The 18,818-nt window shown below is 37.5% G+C and overlaps 1 protein-coding gene across 6 annotated transcripts in view; it reads left to right on the plus strand.

Annotated features, from left to right (window-relative positions):
• The window catches only part of RAPGEF2 (Rap guanine nucleotide exchange factor 2), a 193,439-nt gene that overhangs the window by 106,653 nt on the left and 67,968 nt on the right, over nucleotides 1-18,818 (plus strand). The window contains exon 1 of one of the 6 annotated variants that reach the window (XM_052778347.1): nucleotides 13,242-13,348. The exons of 4 other annotated variants lie outside the window; for them this stretch is intronic. In XM_052778347.1, the coding sequence (XP_052634307.1) occupies nucleotides 13,295-13,348 (54 nt within the window). In that variant the 5' untranslated portion in view covers nucleotides 13,242-13,294. Of the gene's footprint in view, nucleotides 1-13,241; nucleotides 13,349-13,682; nucleotides 14,230-18,818 lie in introns of those variants that run through there. One more of the 6 variants, XM_052778338.1, reaches the window with a different exon arrangement.

Below are 18,818 nucleotides of genomic sequence, written 5' to 3' on the forward strand. Positions count from 1 at the left end.
TTGTTTTCCTTTACTCAGCATGTGTGGCTACTGAAGCGATGTGGAAGTTCACAAGATGACAAGCAGTTTTTTCTTGTGGCATATATATTAGTTGAGAATTCAAAAAAGCTGATTCTATTTTAGGACTTTGTTGCAGATGTCCAGTATAATTTGGGATGAGAAAGTTAAAAAATAGCATAATACAATTGCTTCTTTGCATGTGTATTTATGTTTATTTTGTAAAATACGTACTGCTGGATGTCTTTCCATGAACCACTGCAAATGATCATGAAATACCTCATATGTTCTTGCTTCTCAACAATGTGGACTTTACAATATTGTGATATACCCTGCCATAATGTATTCTTGTTAGCATGTTGTATTCTACATAGTAAATTGCTGCCAATATAGTAGTGTACTTAGTCATCTTTGTTACATATAGAATTTCTGTCATTTTAGTTTGAATTGGTAGGAACAGTTGTCAGATACCCTATCTACAAGAAATCAGTTTGAAGGAATACTGTCAATCTTTCAAGCCTGTAAATAGCTGTAGCTTTTAATGTTCCTGATGATTTTTAGGATTATCTAGCACTTTCATTCTAATACAAGTTCACTTAATAAAACAAAAAGTGAACCCCAGAATCAATCGTGAGTATTCACACACACAAAAAAAAAGGGGGGGGGGAACCCAAAAACCAGCCTGCTTTTAGGAAGAATGAACCACATCTGAGCTGATTTGCCAAGTCTAGGAAAAATTATTTGATGGGTAGTGAACAAAGAGGTGTGGACACACTGAAAGCTTGACTTTATACGGAGGTATAAAGGATGTGGAGAGGTTCTGGGGAAAAAACAATTGTTTAAACATCCTTGACCTTGGAAGTGTTAAGCAAGTTTATTTACAAAGGAAAAAAGGCACAGAAAAACTACTGGGGATCGTAGTCAGGTACACTTGATCATCAAAATGTTTGGGGAAGCAGAATGTTTGAAGGTTTTGGCTTTAGAGGCTTGTATGAGTTACGGCAGCTGAACCTATTTAAATAGATTTAATTTTTTAATTTGATGCTAACTTAGTTTTGCCCCAGATAGAGGAAAAATGTGAAGAGCGAGCAGAAAGGAAGCCGAGATGGTTCTGTTATGTGGCATATGCAAAATGAAAGCAAAAAGGTCACCTCACTTAAATAAAAATTGAACTGGACTCATTCTGTTCTTGGTTATGAAACAAATTAATTTAAGTAATGTAAGCAGAGAAATGGTCATTCAAAACATAATTGTACACACGCCTAAACTTACAGTGTATTGCCAATGGGAAGTAGCATGGTATGCAAGGGTGTTTTAATCACACGTTTGCACAAATAATACGTTTTTACTCAAAATTGTCTCTAGTGATAACAAATTAAGTATAAAATAATTTATTTAACATTTCTAGTGTTTATGTTTAAAATAAAATACACTGCATTGATAGTTCTATTAAAAGAAAGGGTCTGGTTCTTAACATTGTCAAGTGTGAGTGTCCTTTTACCAGGAAGGATATTTGTTTACTTGCTTTAGTTAATTTACAAAATTCCGTGTGCAATTTCAAAAGCAACTCTTTTTATTATTCCATGATGACAATAATCAATCTCATTCCAAATAATTAGATGTGTATGTCATACTAGGAAGTAATACAAAATACTAGATATACATAGTATGTATATGTAATATTTGAACACATGCAGTAATGCTAATTCCTGAAGTGTGTGACTGTGTTATATATGCAGGTGTATTTTGAAGTGAGACACTACAAAACCTGTGGGGTAATTTAATCTGAAATATGAAATTCCTGAGATGATTTGGGCAGTTCCCGTTAACCATTTTTTGTATAGAAGTTGGGTGCATCCACTGGTAATGTTGTAACGACAATAAGTAATTCCCACCCCTATGTTCTGTGTTTTGTGGCAAAACACAACCGTTTTAGCCATGTGGCTTCCTTCCTTCATCCGTGTTGTAAGGGACTATTAGTTTAAAATTATTTATTATGTTATGTATTAATGTTAATATGTGAGCAATGCTATCATTTTATTTTGTGTAGCACCCGAAGCAAAACAAAATTGTTAGTTCATCATCCTTTTAGTAATGTCTACTGGCAAGCTAATGCAAAATTAATGACATGCAGTGTGTTATTTACTCAACTTGCAGCTTCTGTCAGAGGATGTCTATTTTTATATATTACATCATCCCTGCTGCAGAACTCATATATCCTTTGGGATTTACTGTTCTTCCATTCCCTTTGGAAGCGCTCACATTGATGTCATAACTGGATTTGTAATTGTGATTAGATTTGGAAATTCAAAGAGAAACATTGAAGCTATGCAGTATTTTCTGCAACTGAAGTGTCAGTAGTTTCTGATTTTTCTTTTTTTTTTAGATATATTATTGACACTAGGTCCTGTTTACAGCTTGTAGAGTTGCCGATACCTTATGACCACACATATGTGAAACCGTGTTTAATAGCATAGATTTTCCAGAGTAGCATGAATTTTTTGCTGTTACTGACTTGTGATGTGCTCTTTTATATTGTACAAAAGATTGCTTTTCTGAGATGTAGGGTATAAAACTAAATGTGAGGTTTGTCATCAAAGCAGAAAGTTGTTCATGCAGAAGGAAAATGAATTTTTCATAACCCTTTTCTAAACTGATCGTTGCATAATGTAACTAAATACAAATATTGAATTTCCAGCACTTAAACTTGATTAGAGCTGAGGAAGATTAAACAAACACACACATACATGTGTTCTTAAACATTTTTTAAATAGGATATCCTCATTAGTCTAAGGTTGTTCATTTAGAAGCAATGTTTGCATGTAAAGTACATATGGGGAAATGGGATCTGTCTATGCATTATATTTGTAGAATACCAATACAGAACCTTTCAACACTGGCATCTCTATACATATGAGCATTGTGAGTGATAGTCCTGATGTGGACATTTGCCCACCAAAGTATGGAAAGAAACTGTCAGTTCATTTTTTTCCCAAGCATCTGAGCCCCTCTTACGTGAGCTGTGCTTGACGTAGTGACTTAAAGATAAAATGATTAGTATTTGGTGTCAATCTTTCCACAAAAGGTTCTGTTTCCGAGTACTTTTAATAGTGCTTTTATATTGATTTGAATCATTTAAAATGACCATTTTGCTGAGTGAACTTCAAAGCTCTAAAAAAAAAATCAATAAAAGTAGTAGTTTAAATATCCTGAGCAACTAAGGAAGTATGTATATGTGCTGGTTTTGGCTGGGGTAGAGTTAATTTTCTTCAAAGTAGCTAGTATGGGGCTGTATTTTGGATTTGTGCTGAAAACAGTGTTGGTAATACAGGGATGTTTTCGTTACCGCTGAGCAGTGCTTACACAGAGCCAAGGCCTTTTCTGCTTCTCACCCCACCCCACCCCACTAGCTGGGGGTACACAAGAAGTTGGGAGGGGACACAGCTGGGACACCTGACCCCAACTGACCCAAGGGATGTCCCAGACCATATGACGTCATGCTCAGCAGATAAAACTGGGGGAAGAAGGAGGAAGGGGAGGACGTTTGGAGTGATGGCGTTTGTCTTCCCAAGTAACGGTTACGTGTGATGGAGCCCTGCTTTCCTGTAGATGGCTGAACACCTGCCTGCTGATGGGAAGTGTTGAATGAATTCCTTGTTTTGCTTTGCTTGTGTGCATGGCTTTTGCTTTCCCTATTAAACTGTCTTTATCTCAGCCCACGAGTTTTCTCACTTTTACCCTTCTGATTCTCTCCCCCATCCCACTGTGAGGGAGGTGAATGAGCAGCTGTTTGAGGCTTAGTTGCCAGCTGGGGTTAAACCATGACAGTATAGAATTGAAACATGGGAAAGATGGAATGTTCCAAGGTGGCCAATAGCATCCTGGCTTGTATCAGAAATAGTGTGGCCAGCAGGAGCAGGGAAGTGATTGTCCCGCTGTACTTGGCGCTGGTGGGACCACACCTCGAGTACTGTGTTCAGTTTTGGGCCCCTCACTACAAGAAAGACATTGAGTTGCTGGAGCATGTCCAGAGAAGGGCAACCAAGCTGGTGAGGGGCCTGGAGCACGAGTCTAACAAGGAGCGGCTGAGGGAACTGGGGTTGTTTAGCCTGGGAAAAGGAGGCTGAGGGGAGACCTTATCCCTCCTTACAACTACCTGAAAGGAGGTTGTAGTGAGGTGGGTGTCAGCCTCTTTTCCCAAGTAACAAGCAATAGGACAAGAAGAAATGGCCTCAATTTGTGCCAGGGAGGTTTAGATTGGATATTAGGAAAAACTTCTTCATTGAAAGTGTTATCAAGCACTGGAACAGGCTGCCCAGGGAAGTGGTAGAGTCACCATCCCTGGAGGCACTTAAAAGACGTGTAGACATCGTGCTTAGGGACAAGGTTTAGTGGTGGACTTGGCAGTGTTAGGTTTACGGTTGGACTCGATGATCTTAAAGGTCTTTTCCAACCTTAATGTTTCTATGATTCTAAGTCCAGAAGGTGAGTTATTCTTTCACTTTCTATTCTGGGTTTGCAAATACTTCTTTTTTTTCTTGGACAACTGGCATATGTTAGTTCCTCACTGGTCTTGCAGTTATCAGTTGTGAAGGGGGGTGGACGGGGACCAAACCCAAAGAAAGACTGTTTCTCCATATTTTGAAATATTGATGTTATAGTCGTGCCTAAAGGCTTGACCAAAGAGTGGAACCTATTCCAACACAATTAAACATGACCCTTCCATGATGAGTTTTGGTGCATGAGTATCAAACAAGTTTGAGATGAGGAAGGAGGAAATTAGAGGCAATGCAAGAGTTTAGTAATAAAACAAGAACTGTAACCTGCAACTCCTGGCTTCTAGTCTGGTGTCATGATCTTAAACAGTAATTTGTGAAAGTAAATTGTGTATATTTAGTTTAACAGAGCTTGGGTTTTCATGTGTTTGAAGCTTTGTGCTACTTGTAACTTTTGCTATGTGGAAATAATGCTGTAATTCCTATTTGTGAATTATTTCAAGTTTGTTTGGTTTTTTTTAAAAAAGGTGCCCCAAATCCTTAAAACTAAAGCATGTTTACAGTCTCTGACTCTGAAATGTTAAGGAGTAAAGGAGTTGACAAAGGTCTCTGGGTAGATATTTGGGGTTGTGTCTGTTATGGTAGTTTAGTGGTGGTGGGTTTCTTCGGGTGAAAGAGGGGGAGGTGCTTTGGTTTCTTTAAAAGCTGTGTTTGTTTAAAGTGAAGGAAATACAGCTGTTATAACAGTAATTGCACATTCAACATAATTCTGTTTCTAAGCTTTTAGATGAGACTTAGTAGCCCAACTTGCAGATACCAGGCTTCTCTCAGTGCTGTCACAGCTGCTAATGAAGATGCAGCAATATCCATCCGACTTTCCAGGCAGTCTTAATCTTAAAATTTACGCAAAGGTTGGTCTTGACCAAAGGTGCTGGTTAGGAAAAAAGGTGGAATAATCTGCTTTATTTAAATGCTAATAAGTCTGAGAGAAAATCTTTTAATGTGTAAACTTTTTTGACTTTATTGGGTAGGTGTGTATATTACAGTGTCCTGGCTAGTCCTGCTAAGTGTAAATGCCGTTGTTCATGCTTGCATCTTCTAGCAGGTGACAGTTCAGTTCAGGGGAGCTAACAAGTCCTGAGTAATGCAATGTAGTTACCTTGAATTTACCACAAGGTTTGTGGTAAATTCTTTCTCTCTCTTTCACCACGCTGTTAACATGCTTATGTAGCCATACTCAGGTCACCGTGCAACAAAGTTGTTCCTAGATGTGAGGCTGAGCATCCTTGAGCACTTTCTAAATTCCTGGTGTTTACATATTTCTGATGGAAAGAAATATTTTTTTTTTAATAATGAAAAAAACTTTTTTTTTTTTTTAGGTAAGATCTAGTCAAAGTGTTAGTATTCTGTTGTACAAGTAATGGGTATGGGGAGCTGGGCTTTAGTTTTGAGCAGTTAACCTTAATTATCTTTGAATTTTCGGATAGTAAAGTTTTGACATGCATCTGGAACAGCCGGCAGGTATTATGTGTATTGTTGATGTGGTTGGCAAAACCTACACAGATAGTGCTTTCACTCTGTTTTGCATTATTTGTATATGCGTGTGTGTCTATGCATGTGCTAAAACGTAAAATATTTTACCTTTTCTTCCTTTCACTTCACTAAATTACATTCTTTATATTACTCTTGAATGTTGTAATTTGATGAGTATAAAGGCCTGCAGCTAACTGTTTTTAAAGTCTGCAAAAGATCATCTTAAAAGTAAGCATGCTGACAGCTTTTCCATTAGTAATCTTGGAATACAAAACAGTGTAGAATCAAATTATTAGGGAGACTCAGTCAGGTAGGTGCACTTCTACCTAATTTTATTTAGCACTTCTATATCTAGGTAACTGATCTTGTAATCGTAAGGGAAAAATGTAGTTTAAAATTTGCAAAATGGGACATCAATCAGTTGATGGTAGCTGGCTCCCTGATTTATTTGATTGGGTAAGAGGAGAGGGAAAGCACATTTTTTAGAATTTTATATTAAGGTCTCTTTATTTGAAGGATGTAATGTTGTGTTTTGACTTTTTTTTCTATCTAAACCCAATTTGGCTCATTTTGCTTAATAATTATTTTTAAAAGTAAGGGACAACTGAAGTTGCATGGGGTTTGTCACTGATAAAAGAGAAAGGTCTGGATAAGTGATTTCTGTACAGTTGCTAGAGACAGGGCACAAAGTTCTCCCGGTATGTTAGTGCATGGTGCATTACACAAGGGAGGATATGCAGGGGCATGAGGAGAGAGTTCTCTAAAAAAAAATGATCTTATGCTGGTAAACTTTTTAGTTTTGATTGGTTTTGATCAACTTTTTAGTGTTGATTTTAATTGGGACCCCCTGGAGTAGGCTCTTTGGAGACTCTCCTTAGTTAAGACTGTGGCTGAAGACAAAACCAAAAGTTATTTCCTTCCAACAGACAATTAAAATGAATTAAAATCCTCTGTAACAGCAACCAGCCCTTTCAAAGTTAAACTTCCTCAACATACCAGCGATAAATAGTTAGTTACCCCAAGAGATGTCCAAATAAACATTCAAGAAGGTGGACAGAAAGGACTCAACATCACATATGGTAGTAAAAATGACACACCATTTCCACCATTATTTGGGGAATCTGGAAACCTAATGGGAGACTGGAGGTTTTCTGCCAGTCCCGTCTATGTCTGCACCTTGAACGTAGTGATGACAGTTTCACATTCTTCCTTAATACTTCTAAGTAAATTCAAGGAAAACTGTTATAAAGCATATTGTATTTGCTTAAAACAAAAATACTCCCCCTCTACTACTGCCAAAATCTCCCAATGAATAACCAAACAACAAAAACCAACAGAAAACCAGTTAGCATTTAGAGAGGACTGGAAAAAAACTGGGTTTTGTTTGGGTTTACTCCATTAATATTTTATACTGAAACAGTAAATAATTGTTCCCCTCCCTTGGGTGGTCTCAGATACATTCAGTTCTGTGCCAGAACAATCATCCTTGCAATTCAGACATGTCAGTGTATTTCAGGTAACAGGATTCAATGGGGCTGGTAAAGAGCATAATGGTCTAGAATTTGGGCAGTTGATTGACCTCAGAAAAATCCCTGAGTTTTATTCTTACCATTTAACAGTGCAGCAGTAGGATACACATGAAAGAGGTATGCAGTTATCCAGCTTCCATAAAGTTTTCCTGCATTATTATATGGTGAAGAACATGAAATTTTGGGGGTGCCTCACATAAGTGAAGAACTTGTGTCCCTGGATTCCTGCTGTGAAATTGGTATGGACACAATGATTCATGGGGTTTTGTGGGTAATTTTTTTTGTTTTGTTTTTCCTCCAAGGTAGTAAGGCAATTTGTATCTCAGTAGTGAACCTTGTCCCCAGCAGGTATGGATGCCAGGGCATTGTTTAGATCTGGTAAAGAGGCCTTGCTAGTCCTATATGCCCAATATCATAATTTTTGACCTTAAAAGAGCATTTGCTTTTTTGCTTTCATGCTTTTTGTCACAGTTTAAAAGCAGAAGGCACATTGTCGTGTTTTCTGATTTAATTAACACGTCATCTTAAACTCTTGTCCTTACACCAAAGTGAGAAAATTTTATGAACATTGGAAAAACTTCATCTATCCTGACAGACTGCATTTTTTGCACTCCTGAGGTACTGAAACATTTAAGGAAATTAAACTAATCTGTGACCATTCTGCCAATTGGAGTCATTAATATCTTGAATTTTAATGTCTAATTTTTAACACTTAATAATGATAATATATACTTTTAAAGCCATGTTATATGCATTAAACTTTAGGCTTGTGTAAGTAATAACCCTTTGCTTTATGTAAAAAACACAGCTAAATCGATTAAACACCACATAAAGTGACTTCACATACATGCATACTAAATATGATTTTGATCTTGCAAGTAAAATTTAGTAAGACCTTCTAAGTGTTACAGGAACACAAAAGATATGTTGATCCTTACTTCTTTTTTTCGTTGGTTTTTGGTTGGTTTGGTTCTGTTTTGTTTTGTTTGTTAAGAGCATTGTTACATTTAAAGCATAAATAAATATGGAGTCCAGAGAAAAGTTTGTGTGCTCTGTTACTGTGGTGAGCCTTTGCTCAAATCGGTTTTGTAAGCTAAATTACATGCTCTGGAAATCGGACATCTTGTCCCATTAGGGTTTCTTCATGTCTGTTCTAACATAATTGTCATATGAAAGAGAATTTGATGGCAAGTATTTTAAATGAATACTATAACTTGCTCCCATTTTAAGATGGATGGCATGCGAACAAAGTTTGCTGTACTGAAAACAGAGCTGTGCGCAGAAGGTGACAAATGAGTCTGCCGTCAAAGGGAAGATTGGCAGTCTATGGCACATCCACCCAGCTGAGGCACCAGCCTGACTGCTCTGGGCTTGTCATTATTTTAAAGATCCGGATTATAGATTCATCTGCAGCAGCAGCTCAACAGAAGGGCATTTGTTCAAATGGTCCGTAACATTAGTAAATGTGTTATCAAAACAGCACACATCGCTCCATTGTCACTGTTGCTTTGGTGTTGCCAATGGTGCGGTGAACATCCTTATAATGATGTTAATGCCACAGCTTTACTAATAAAAAACCCCCACTAATTTGGCAAATATTATTATCCATGTGTTTTGGCCAAAGTGGTATTTTAGTCGTAGAAACTCACCTTGGAGAACATATTTGGTAATTTTCCTTTAAATAGAACTCTGTTGAATAAAGTCCTCAAAGTTCTTGAGAAAATGCAAATAGGACAGGTGTGCCTGGACCATTCCATGTCTGCGTTATCCTGATAAACAGGAACTCGCTTGCATGAAATTGGGTCATATGACCAGAGATTTCAATTACTGGCAGTAAATTTGCCTAAATACATTAGAATAAGACTTTCATATTGTATGGGACGTTTAAATGGATTGTAGCATTTGGAGTGAATTATCGTTCTGGGTTTTCAGTGGTTTCAGTTGGTGTTTTTAAATCTGATGGGAGCATTGGGTGGTTATTTAGCAATCTCTCTTAAGGCTAGTGGGAGGGAGAGAGCATCAGCATTATAAAATTCAGAAGCACGCTCCTGGGAGCTTAATGGTTTTGTGTCCAATAGCCCTGAGCTTAAAACTAAGTTTTAAACCTCCATTTCATTCCAAGTGAGGAGGGTGGGGGGGAAGCAAAGATACCTCTGCCTTGTTTTCCTTTAAAATTATGTACTCTATTCTTGCACTCTTCAGTTTAGCTGCCTATATTCTCCTACACAACTGTGTAACAGTCCCTTCACTGTGAATGTTTTTGGGACACACATAGTGTGGGGTTTTTGCCTTTATTCCTTGGTCTTTTTTTAATATTTCTTTGACTCCCCCCCCCCGCCTTTTTCTGGAGTCATGAAATGGCAGTAAATTTGGTGACCTTACAGTGTTCCGTTGTCTTTTGCATAAGTTTTTGAACATGAAGGAAATGATACTTTACGCTGGATTTAAAGGGAAGGGGAAAATGTGCTGATAACTTCTGGTTTTGAGGGACTTCAGGAAAAGAATGGTTTCTGTGTACGTAATCTGTATAAAAATTTAAGTACTCCTGTAAATAGCTGTGAGTTAAGGTGACTGCTTGAAATTGAAGATTTGAGGTAATCTGTTGTTGCAGCATTTGTCATTAACCTAAAAAGGTTTAATACTCCAAGCATTGTTGACACTGCTTAGGAGAATAATATCCATGTGAGATTACGTTCTAGAATGTAAAATAGTTGAGAGGCATTACAGTCAGATGGTACATGCTGCTGACATCTCTACCAATTTTTAACTTGAATTCAGAATTACTCTTTATGAATCCTGAACCCTCTGGGTAGTCCAAGGATGTCCTAACATTTGTAGTTACTTTTGAAAGGGTTTTTTTAATGTTCTTTTCTGTGACTCATAAAAAGATGCCAGTTTTCTTATAAATGCAATATTTTGAAAGCAGCTGGGGATAGCCCATCATGTCCAATTATTGCACATCAGGTTTATTAACATCTCACTTTAATTGCCTAAAAGCATTTGCAAAAATGTCTTGCTTTTTCAAACTGTAGTCTAAGCAAGAAGTTCTTACATGGGTTTTGAAATACACATGAACACAAAGTTGCAGTTAGGTTTTGTATAAACTATTCATACTTGTTTATAATAGAAACTTTCCAGGATATATTGTTCTGGTGTCTTACACTGATTTAAATTCCATTCATTCTACACTGAAACATATAACGATTCACAAAATATAATTTATATGTAATAATTTTCTGAACTGATAATGGACAGTACATACGATTACACTGCACCACTGTACCTGGAAAGTGGTGGCAGTTGAGGAAGAAGGAATAGGGAAATGGAATCAACCATTTATTTCTTGAAATTGTTTTGACTTACAAATTGCCTGAGAGTGGTGTTTTCTTCACCTAATTATATAAGTATCACTTTTCACATTTTTAATATAAAGAGGCTTTTTTCTATTTTGGAAACCACCAAGTTTTCATCAGTCTGATGCAGGTGAACATCAATTCGGCTTTGTTAGGTTGATTTAAATTTTGCATTCATGTATGAAGTACTGACTTAATTTTCTAACAGGCAAGTAGAGCTGTATAGTAGTGACCAGCATAAGTAGTAAGGAAGTGTTTCATGGCTTCATCATCTGGAGGTTTTGTCTTTCACTACTGTTTTAATGGTTTCATTCATGTTTTCATGTTACTCTTCAAGGCTTATGCCACAGAAACCAGGCTAGATTTTGGTTGGAAATACCAACTGATGCAGAGTAATATGCGTATTGATAGTTAAGTATGTAATGGAGTTCAGAAAGTGGTGTGCTCCCTTCCTATGCTGGGGAGACATTTCTGTCTTAGCAGAACTTCATTTTTTCCTGACATGACCGTAAAACACTGCGCTGAAATTCTGCTTGTGGTGTTAACCGCAAGGCCACCGAATCAGACTCAAGAGGATTTTAATTTCTTTGTCAACAAGTAATATTTTTTAATTTTGTACTAGAGAGGGTTTGTCTAAGCTTCCTAGAATGAATAACTTCCGCTATTTCTGGTCAGCACTTCATCAGAAAATTGATTGTGCTCAGCATTAGACTGTTTTACAAGGCTTAAGCATAATTTGACTTTTTTAAATCATCTGTTAGTTGCACTGGCACATTGCAAAAACTTCTAAAAATTCTAAACTAATTTTTGTAGTTCAGTCATTTAAAGAAGAACTTATCTTTTAGCATATACTAGAAGATCAAGGGCATGGGTGTCATTAAACTCTCATAAATGTAAATATATTCAATTTAAAATGTGCTGTGTGTGAAACAGTGTCCTTAGAATAACTGTGCAAAAAATAGACCAGATATTTCAGGATCTTTTCTTGCTTTACTAGCATTCATTTCCACTATTTTTTATAGCCTCATTTACTAGCAGTCATTGTCAGTACCGAAAGAAATCACTGTGTAACAAACTAAACTCATTATCAGTGGACATGTTATTTTGGTGGAGGGCAGCTGCAGATTGTATGACATAGTATTTTGTAGTATTCATTTTTTTTTTCCTGTGTGCTTATGCCTGTGTAACAACTGTTAAGTCTGTTTTTCTATTGTTCTTGTTTAAAAAAAGGAAAAAAAAAAAAAGACTTTGAAGTTACTTTAAGCACAGATGGTCTCTCATTTTAAAGAATGTGTTGTAAATGTGTTCTAGAGAACTGTACTAAAGTTGAAGCGTAATGGAAGAGTGGCATGTTCCTGTTTGCCCTGGCTTGGTCTCCCCTGCATCAAGTGGTGTGAATTCGTGGCTCTTAAGATGTTCGTTGTATAGGGCTGACAATTAGTTTATTGCTTGAGCACGTTCCCTGTTGCGTTTCAGCTCCTCTGCAGTATGATGTTGCTGGTATAACACGAGAAGTGGTATAGTGTAAATGGGAGTGACTGGGGAAATTTCTGAGTTTCAGATATAATTACAGTCAGAGGGGAGAATTATGAAAAGCCATATGTATGTCAGTCTCTTCCAGACCGTGTATCCCCTTTTGTTTTTAGTGGAATCTGTGTATTCAGTGCGCAAGGAGAAGCAGGAGCTATATTCAGAAAGACTTTAAATGACGTCTTAAAGGGTTCTGGACGTTCACCTGCCACAGCCCCTGGGTATCTGTGGCCTGCGTAGCTGGGAAGCTGCTGAAAATCTGAGAGCGCTCATCAAGTGCACTGTTTATAAATACTTGATAACAATGTTTACAGCTCTGCAGCAGCACGCTTTTGGGTGGGGGAAAAAGGGAGGTGATGTCAACCCCTCTGCTTTATCCTCATCTTCATGAAAAGTCGTGTTCAGTTCAGGATTTGGCGAGGTAAACGTGGGTCCTTATTCCCACCCTGACTTCGGTGATATTCTTAGGAGCCAGCAGCGAAGGAATCCCTCCCCTCTGGGGCTGCCTTGATCTTCAGAGGCTGATACCAGATACAGGCAAGAGCTTGCTGTTTTATCTGCATTGTCCATCTCTACCTTAATGAGTGAAATGGTTAAGTATCCGAGGGGGCGAGCCTCAAGGAATGTGTCTTCCATTTGACTCGGAATATTTCGGTGGATAAAGGGAGAGGGAGGGAGAGGAGAGAGAGCGAGAGAGAGAAACCCACTTACATCACTCGAACTGCATTGAGTGTGTGCCTGTGTGCAGGTTAAGAGACAGACTAGTGTCTTTGCTTTCTGCAGGAAGCAGCAATGCCGTTTGTATCCTAAGAGGAATTTTTTATTTAGAAAAGGAAGCATTCTTTCTACCCAGGAAATGGCTTTCCTTGTGCGTTGCTATGCCAACTGCCTGCAGCCATGGTCTTCCAAAGTAAGCACAATAACGTAATTATATTGGCGTATTGCATTCAGACTCATGATTCTCTGGGTTTTTGTGTGTGTGTAACTGTTGTATTTTTGTTGCTGACTCTTTGGGCGGTAGACATGCTTGTAGTGATTGCGAGGAACAGGCATCATAAAATTAAATGTCCATCAATGTCATGCTGCTAAGATTAATTGTGCAAACTTGGTTAGCTGAGTGGAACAGAGATCACTGGTCACTACTTTGTCAGCATCATTAGCAGCCAGGGGAGGAGGTCCCTATTCGTGCGCTCTGCCCTGATTTTGGGGGAGTGGAGGGTAGTGGTGGCAGGGGGGGGAGGCTGCGTGCGTGTGTGTGTGTGTGATTGCAAATGAAACAGGAGTATTAACAATGCTTGGCTGAATGCTGGAGGCTGGTTCCTGCACCCTGACTAATATAATACTGTATTAAGCCTTTTTGAGGGAGTCTCTGTGCAGTCAGCCATTTTAGCTTTTTTCCTCCTTTTTCTTTTCTTCCCATTCCTAAGGCTCAGGGAATGGTTTTGGTCCCTTGGATGAATGCTGGATATGTAGGGTTTCATCAGGCTCTGTACATCCTGACATGCTTAGACTTTCAGTGTTACAAAAATGGAGACTAACGCTGTCGTTTGGATTGCTGCTCTGCACTACAAGTGCGAGGGGGCTTTTGAGCTTACCAGTAGTGACACTTTTAGCTCCAGCTTGGTTTCCCCCCTCCTCCTCTTTTTAATTTAATGCCGTAGAGGGTGACTTGCCATCCATAAGAAATTGGTACATGATGTGTAAATTCAGTTCGGCTTATGTTTCTTCATTATGAAACCACTTGCAATCCCAGCTAACCATGGAGTTATGGGCCAGCAGGAGAAACACTCAGTAAGTATTGCAAATTCTGTTTGTTCTATCAATAACCTGTCACGGGCAAACTGCATGGAGATTGAAACTGCTTGTCGTCCTGAGCACGGACTTTCCTGCTTGTGAATTTAATAGTGGGTTTTGAGGGAAAGCTGTACCTGAGGTGGCATTAGAGTTGGTGGCTGTATTTAAGATTGCTTTTAGCTTAGAAAAGGCAACTCTGTAGGTTCTTTTTGAATGTTAAAAATTTACTTGAAGAAATGCTGACATACTTTCATTGGGCAAGAAGCTATGAGCATTCTGTTAAAATTGTTATGCATTTCTTAAAACTTTAAAGAAATACTCAAGCTGTATAACAAGTGATATAATTGTAGGTGGTGATAAGAATAGATTTATTCTGTCTAGTGTATGGTACTAGTGTGCTGTTGCCTTTTAGCATGGCGTTTAACATCTGTGATACACTTATGCTGAAAATGCAGAAACTGTTAGTAAAACGTGGAATGAACAAAAGACGTAAGTACTGATGCTTTCTAATTGATCCCATGAGTCAGCTACACCTTTGTCATGCTTTAATCCCATAGGCTGCCTGTGTTTATTGTTTGGGAAAAATGCATTCATAAGCAGAAGAGCAAATGTTATTTAACAAGGCCTCAGGTGTCAGGAATTAGAAATTTAGGTTTTACGTGATAAAAACATTATAGAAGTATATATTATTATTGCTCAGTTAACGTGTTTAAATCTTCATGCTAGATTTTATATGGTTCAATATAATTTTCAATCTGACAACTTGTTTCTTGAAAAGATCTCTCTATATATAATGTTCTGTGCATACTATATGTGCTAGAATGTACATGGGAATGTGTATAGTATGTTCAGCATATACAGCTAAGAATCATAAATATTGGGAAGATGTGATAGCAGGAACTTCTTAAAGGATAAACATTTTCCTCAAGAATTCAGTTCTGATTGTGTAGAAATACAGAAACTAATCTAGAAAGATTTCAGAATGTGTCTAGTGGATTTTTCTTATGCATGTAGCAGACATATCACAGTTTCTTGCTGTAGACTGACTTGTTCCTTTCCCTTCTCATTAATTACATTCTAAATATAAAGGAGTTCATGTTACCAAATCATTTGGTGTTCATGAAATATTTAGAACTTAATCTAAAAAAAAAAAACCAACCCCAAACTCCTTTCCTTCTGAAACTCAAGTACTAAAGAAGCTGAAATAGAATAGGATACCTTGACTTTGCAAATAGGAATAAAATGCGAAAGCTGCATATGTATTTGTTTTTCCTGCTCTTTTTACTCTCCAAAGAATGTTGATGAAAAGTTCTAGATTGATTCTGGTAACACAGCAAGTCTAACCAATATAAAATAATTGCTTATAGGTAAAGGAAAAAAATAACCTGGCATTTTAGAGACTCTACGTTACAAGCTCTGTCATATTTTAATTGTATTACTTTGAGTTAATTTAATCACAGAGATAAATTTCACTCTCTGGACCAAAATGTAGGAATACTAAAAGGGAGAAGGTCAAGGTACTGCTTTACAAGAAAATTAGTTTACCTTAAGAAAAGTCCACATATATGTAAGAGAAAGAAATCATACTTTGACACAGGGCTGGCGTGCAATTGCTGATTTTGGGTGAACAAAAGTCATAGTTTAGAGTTTATATAGAAGTTTAAAATGAAACTGTTAGGACACAATGTAGCTCAGCAACCACCACCACTTTGGCAATGAAACTTTCCGTGCTTGTTCTCTAGGTAGAGGTTATTTTGCCTGGAAAATGGGACTGAAAGATGTGAATTCTTGGTAGAGAGGGAAGGCAAGCTTGGGGTTTCAAGGTATATAGACTTTGTCTTGCTTTGCTTAAAAGGAGAACTTATTGAATTAATAATTTTTGGTGATGAGTTATTTTCATATTAGTATGTTCCCAGAATCCTAAATCTTTTATTGATCTCTGACTTGATCTTATTTCAAGGATAGAGCCTTAATTAATTCTGTGACATCCCTGCCTAGAGTCTGACAGCTTGATTTGCTGGGACAATCTGGAATTGAATGCAAAAATTTCCTGTGTAAGGTTTCACAAAATTCTGTGAATTAATTTTAGTTAATGCTGTTAAAATCTTAATTTCATGCTAGTTTAGTTAAGGAATGAGAGATATGGTTTAAATCTACTGTTCTGTGAAAATGGTATGCAAACTGACCATTAGGTTCATCATGGTGAAAATGGAGAGAGGAAAAGTGAAAAATCGTGTTGCGTTTCCTAGATAATTTAATATAAGAAATAAAAGCAGCAGCATCAGTCAAGTGTGCTGGTCCTACATGCCTCATGTTTCATAAACTGGAAGAGTTTGAAGCAGTGCTGCAGATGCCTATCTGAAGGTGGTATTGATGTATGGGTGATGTTCCTTGACACACAGCTGTTGCCATCTGCTGAACAGGGAGTAAAAGTATGTTCTGGGTGAAAGAGGGCAGAGAAATGGAAGCTAGATTGTTGCAAAAGTAGTTCTGCTGAGTTCTTGTATTTGATACACTTAACCAGATTTCATGTATTTCAGTAGGTTCATTCTATTTGGCTGTGTCCTTGCTGGTTTTAAGAGTCCTCTCAACTAGCTTTGTAGTTGTCTCATTTTAATTTTCCTAATCTTAAAGGTTAGGAGGATGAGTGATGTTTCAAAAAATGTTGTTTTGTGGATGTTGAAACAACATTCTCTTGAAAAGCTTCACACATTGCATCTTATACATGCTTTATTATGTGAAAAAAATCACATGAAGGTCTAGCGCATGAAGGTTCCCACAGTAGGCTTGGGCCTTCTAAAATGTTATCTTTCTATCTCATTTCTCCTTTTCCCTTGTATGTGTTGTTTGTAGGAACTTTACTTAAGGTCACTTTAAAAAAAATGAAAAAATTGTCAGGTATAATGGCTTTTAAAAATGCAACTTGAGATGCATAGTTCTTTCATGACTGTGTAATGATTAACAGCTCATGCATTGCACAGTGCATTGGAGTGACTTATGAACAACCTGTAAGAAAGTATAAGTTACATTTTTACTTTGGGTATTATTGAAATAAAATCTGCTAATAAAGGATATGTTTGCCAGCCCAGTGACTCTCCTTTAGTGATCATGTAGGTACTGCAGTCTTTTGATGTGCTTGACCTGTCTTGAATTACTGGAAAATATTGAAAGCAATAAGTCAAATCTTTGGCTTGTTCTTACCATATTTTAGTTCACAAAGATTTGTGGCCCTGTGCTAGGGGCCCCATCGCTCCCAGGAATGAGAAGGAAATGAATGGTATTTTGAGGAAAAGTCTTGAGTGGTACTTGTTCAAATATGGTCATTTTAGTACTACACACCAAATACGGTGTGTAGTAAGGGTGCTGGTTGGCATGCTTTCCTAAGAAATCTAGAACTATACAGAATAACCGTAATTTTCTGTTACTGGAAGGGATCATCAGTATTGTTTTATAACTCAAACAATACATGTAACCTGGGATAGTTATTAGTCCTTTGAGTGAGCATCACGCAGCACTAAGACATGGGAAGAAGAAGTGTGATGATGTGATCAGGTGGCTATGCTTGGTAAGCTGAATAGTCTGAGGTGGCATTGTACCTGGATATTTTTTTATATGTATATCTGGAAAAAAAGACAGACATATGAAAAGGAACTCTGACTAGGTAGTAACCTGTTAGCTACTGTAACTGCTGATGGTTGTGATTTTGTTAATCTTAATGAATTACATTGCACTGGGACTTGATACAGATTTTTTTTCTGTTGTTGTTAGGCTCCTTTATTTTTATCACTTACTGAAACCAGATTTCTGGTTTGGCCCCTTCTGATTATTCCTTTCCTTTTAATTTGTATATTTAAAAAAAAAAAAATCCTCTCTGAAGACCAATAAAGGAGTTGTGGATTTTTTGTGTGATTAGGAATAGTGTTTCACCTCTTCATAGATGCATTATGATACAGTCTTCAATTACATGACCATATATCTTCCACAAGATTCATCTCAAGATGGATAGCTCTGGTTTAACGAGCAGCTGTTCGATATTTTGGGCTAGCTTCATTGCTCAAAAGGCCGGGTTCTGTTTATGGCATACTATTCCAGTCCGACTCAGAAGATGAAAGCATTAATTTTTTTTCTTCTGTGGCTTTTTGAGGTGTTCGTAACTACAGTGTTCATGCAATTCATTAACGTAGTGCCGGGGGGGGTGGGGGGATTATTTTCATTTTTCAGGTAGCTCTGCTGAAGCAAATCTTTGGTAAAAAGTAAGGGCAGAATTTTGAGAACTTAAGATGCTTATTCCTCAGCATAGCTAGGCGTACATAAGTGTTCAAAGTATGAATTTTGTTATTTGAATTTTCTGTGTATTGGCTCAGTTCGGGCACCCACAGCTTAATCATCTGAAGGGTTGATTTTAAGTGACTTGCCTGGCTCTACCAGAGATCTGCAGTAGAGTCTGGCTAAATTCCTGTTCTCCAGGACAACATTTAACTACAGATTTTCTCAAAGCTTATAAATGGCAAAATTTGGGTCATTTCATAGGAATGACAGTGAATGCATTAGTGACCTGTAGAGTTGGCTATGAAAGCATCCTTGGC

The sequence above is a fragment of the Harpia harpyja genome, chromosome 2, assembly GCF_026419915.1.
Source record: "Harpia harpyja isolate bHarHar1 chromosome 2, bHarHar1 primary haplotype, whole genome shotgun sequence".
NCBI classification, from domain to species: domain Eukaryota; kingdom Metazoa; phylum Chordata; class Aves; order Accipitriformes; family Accipitridae; genus Harpia; species Harpia harpyja.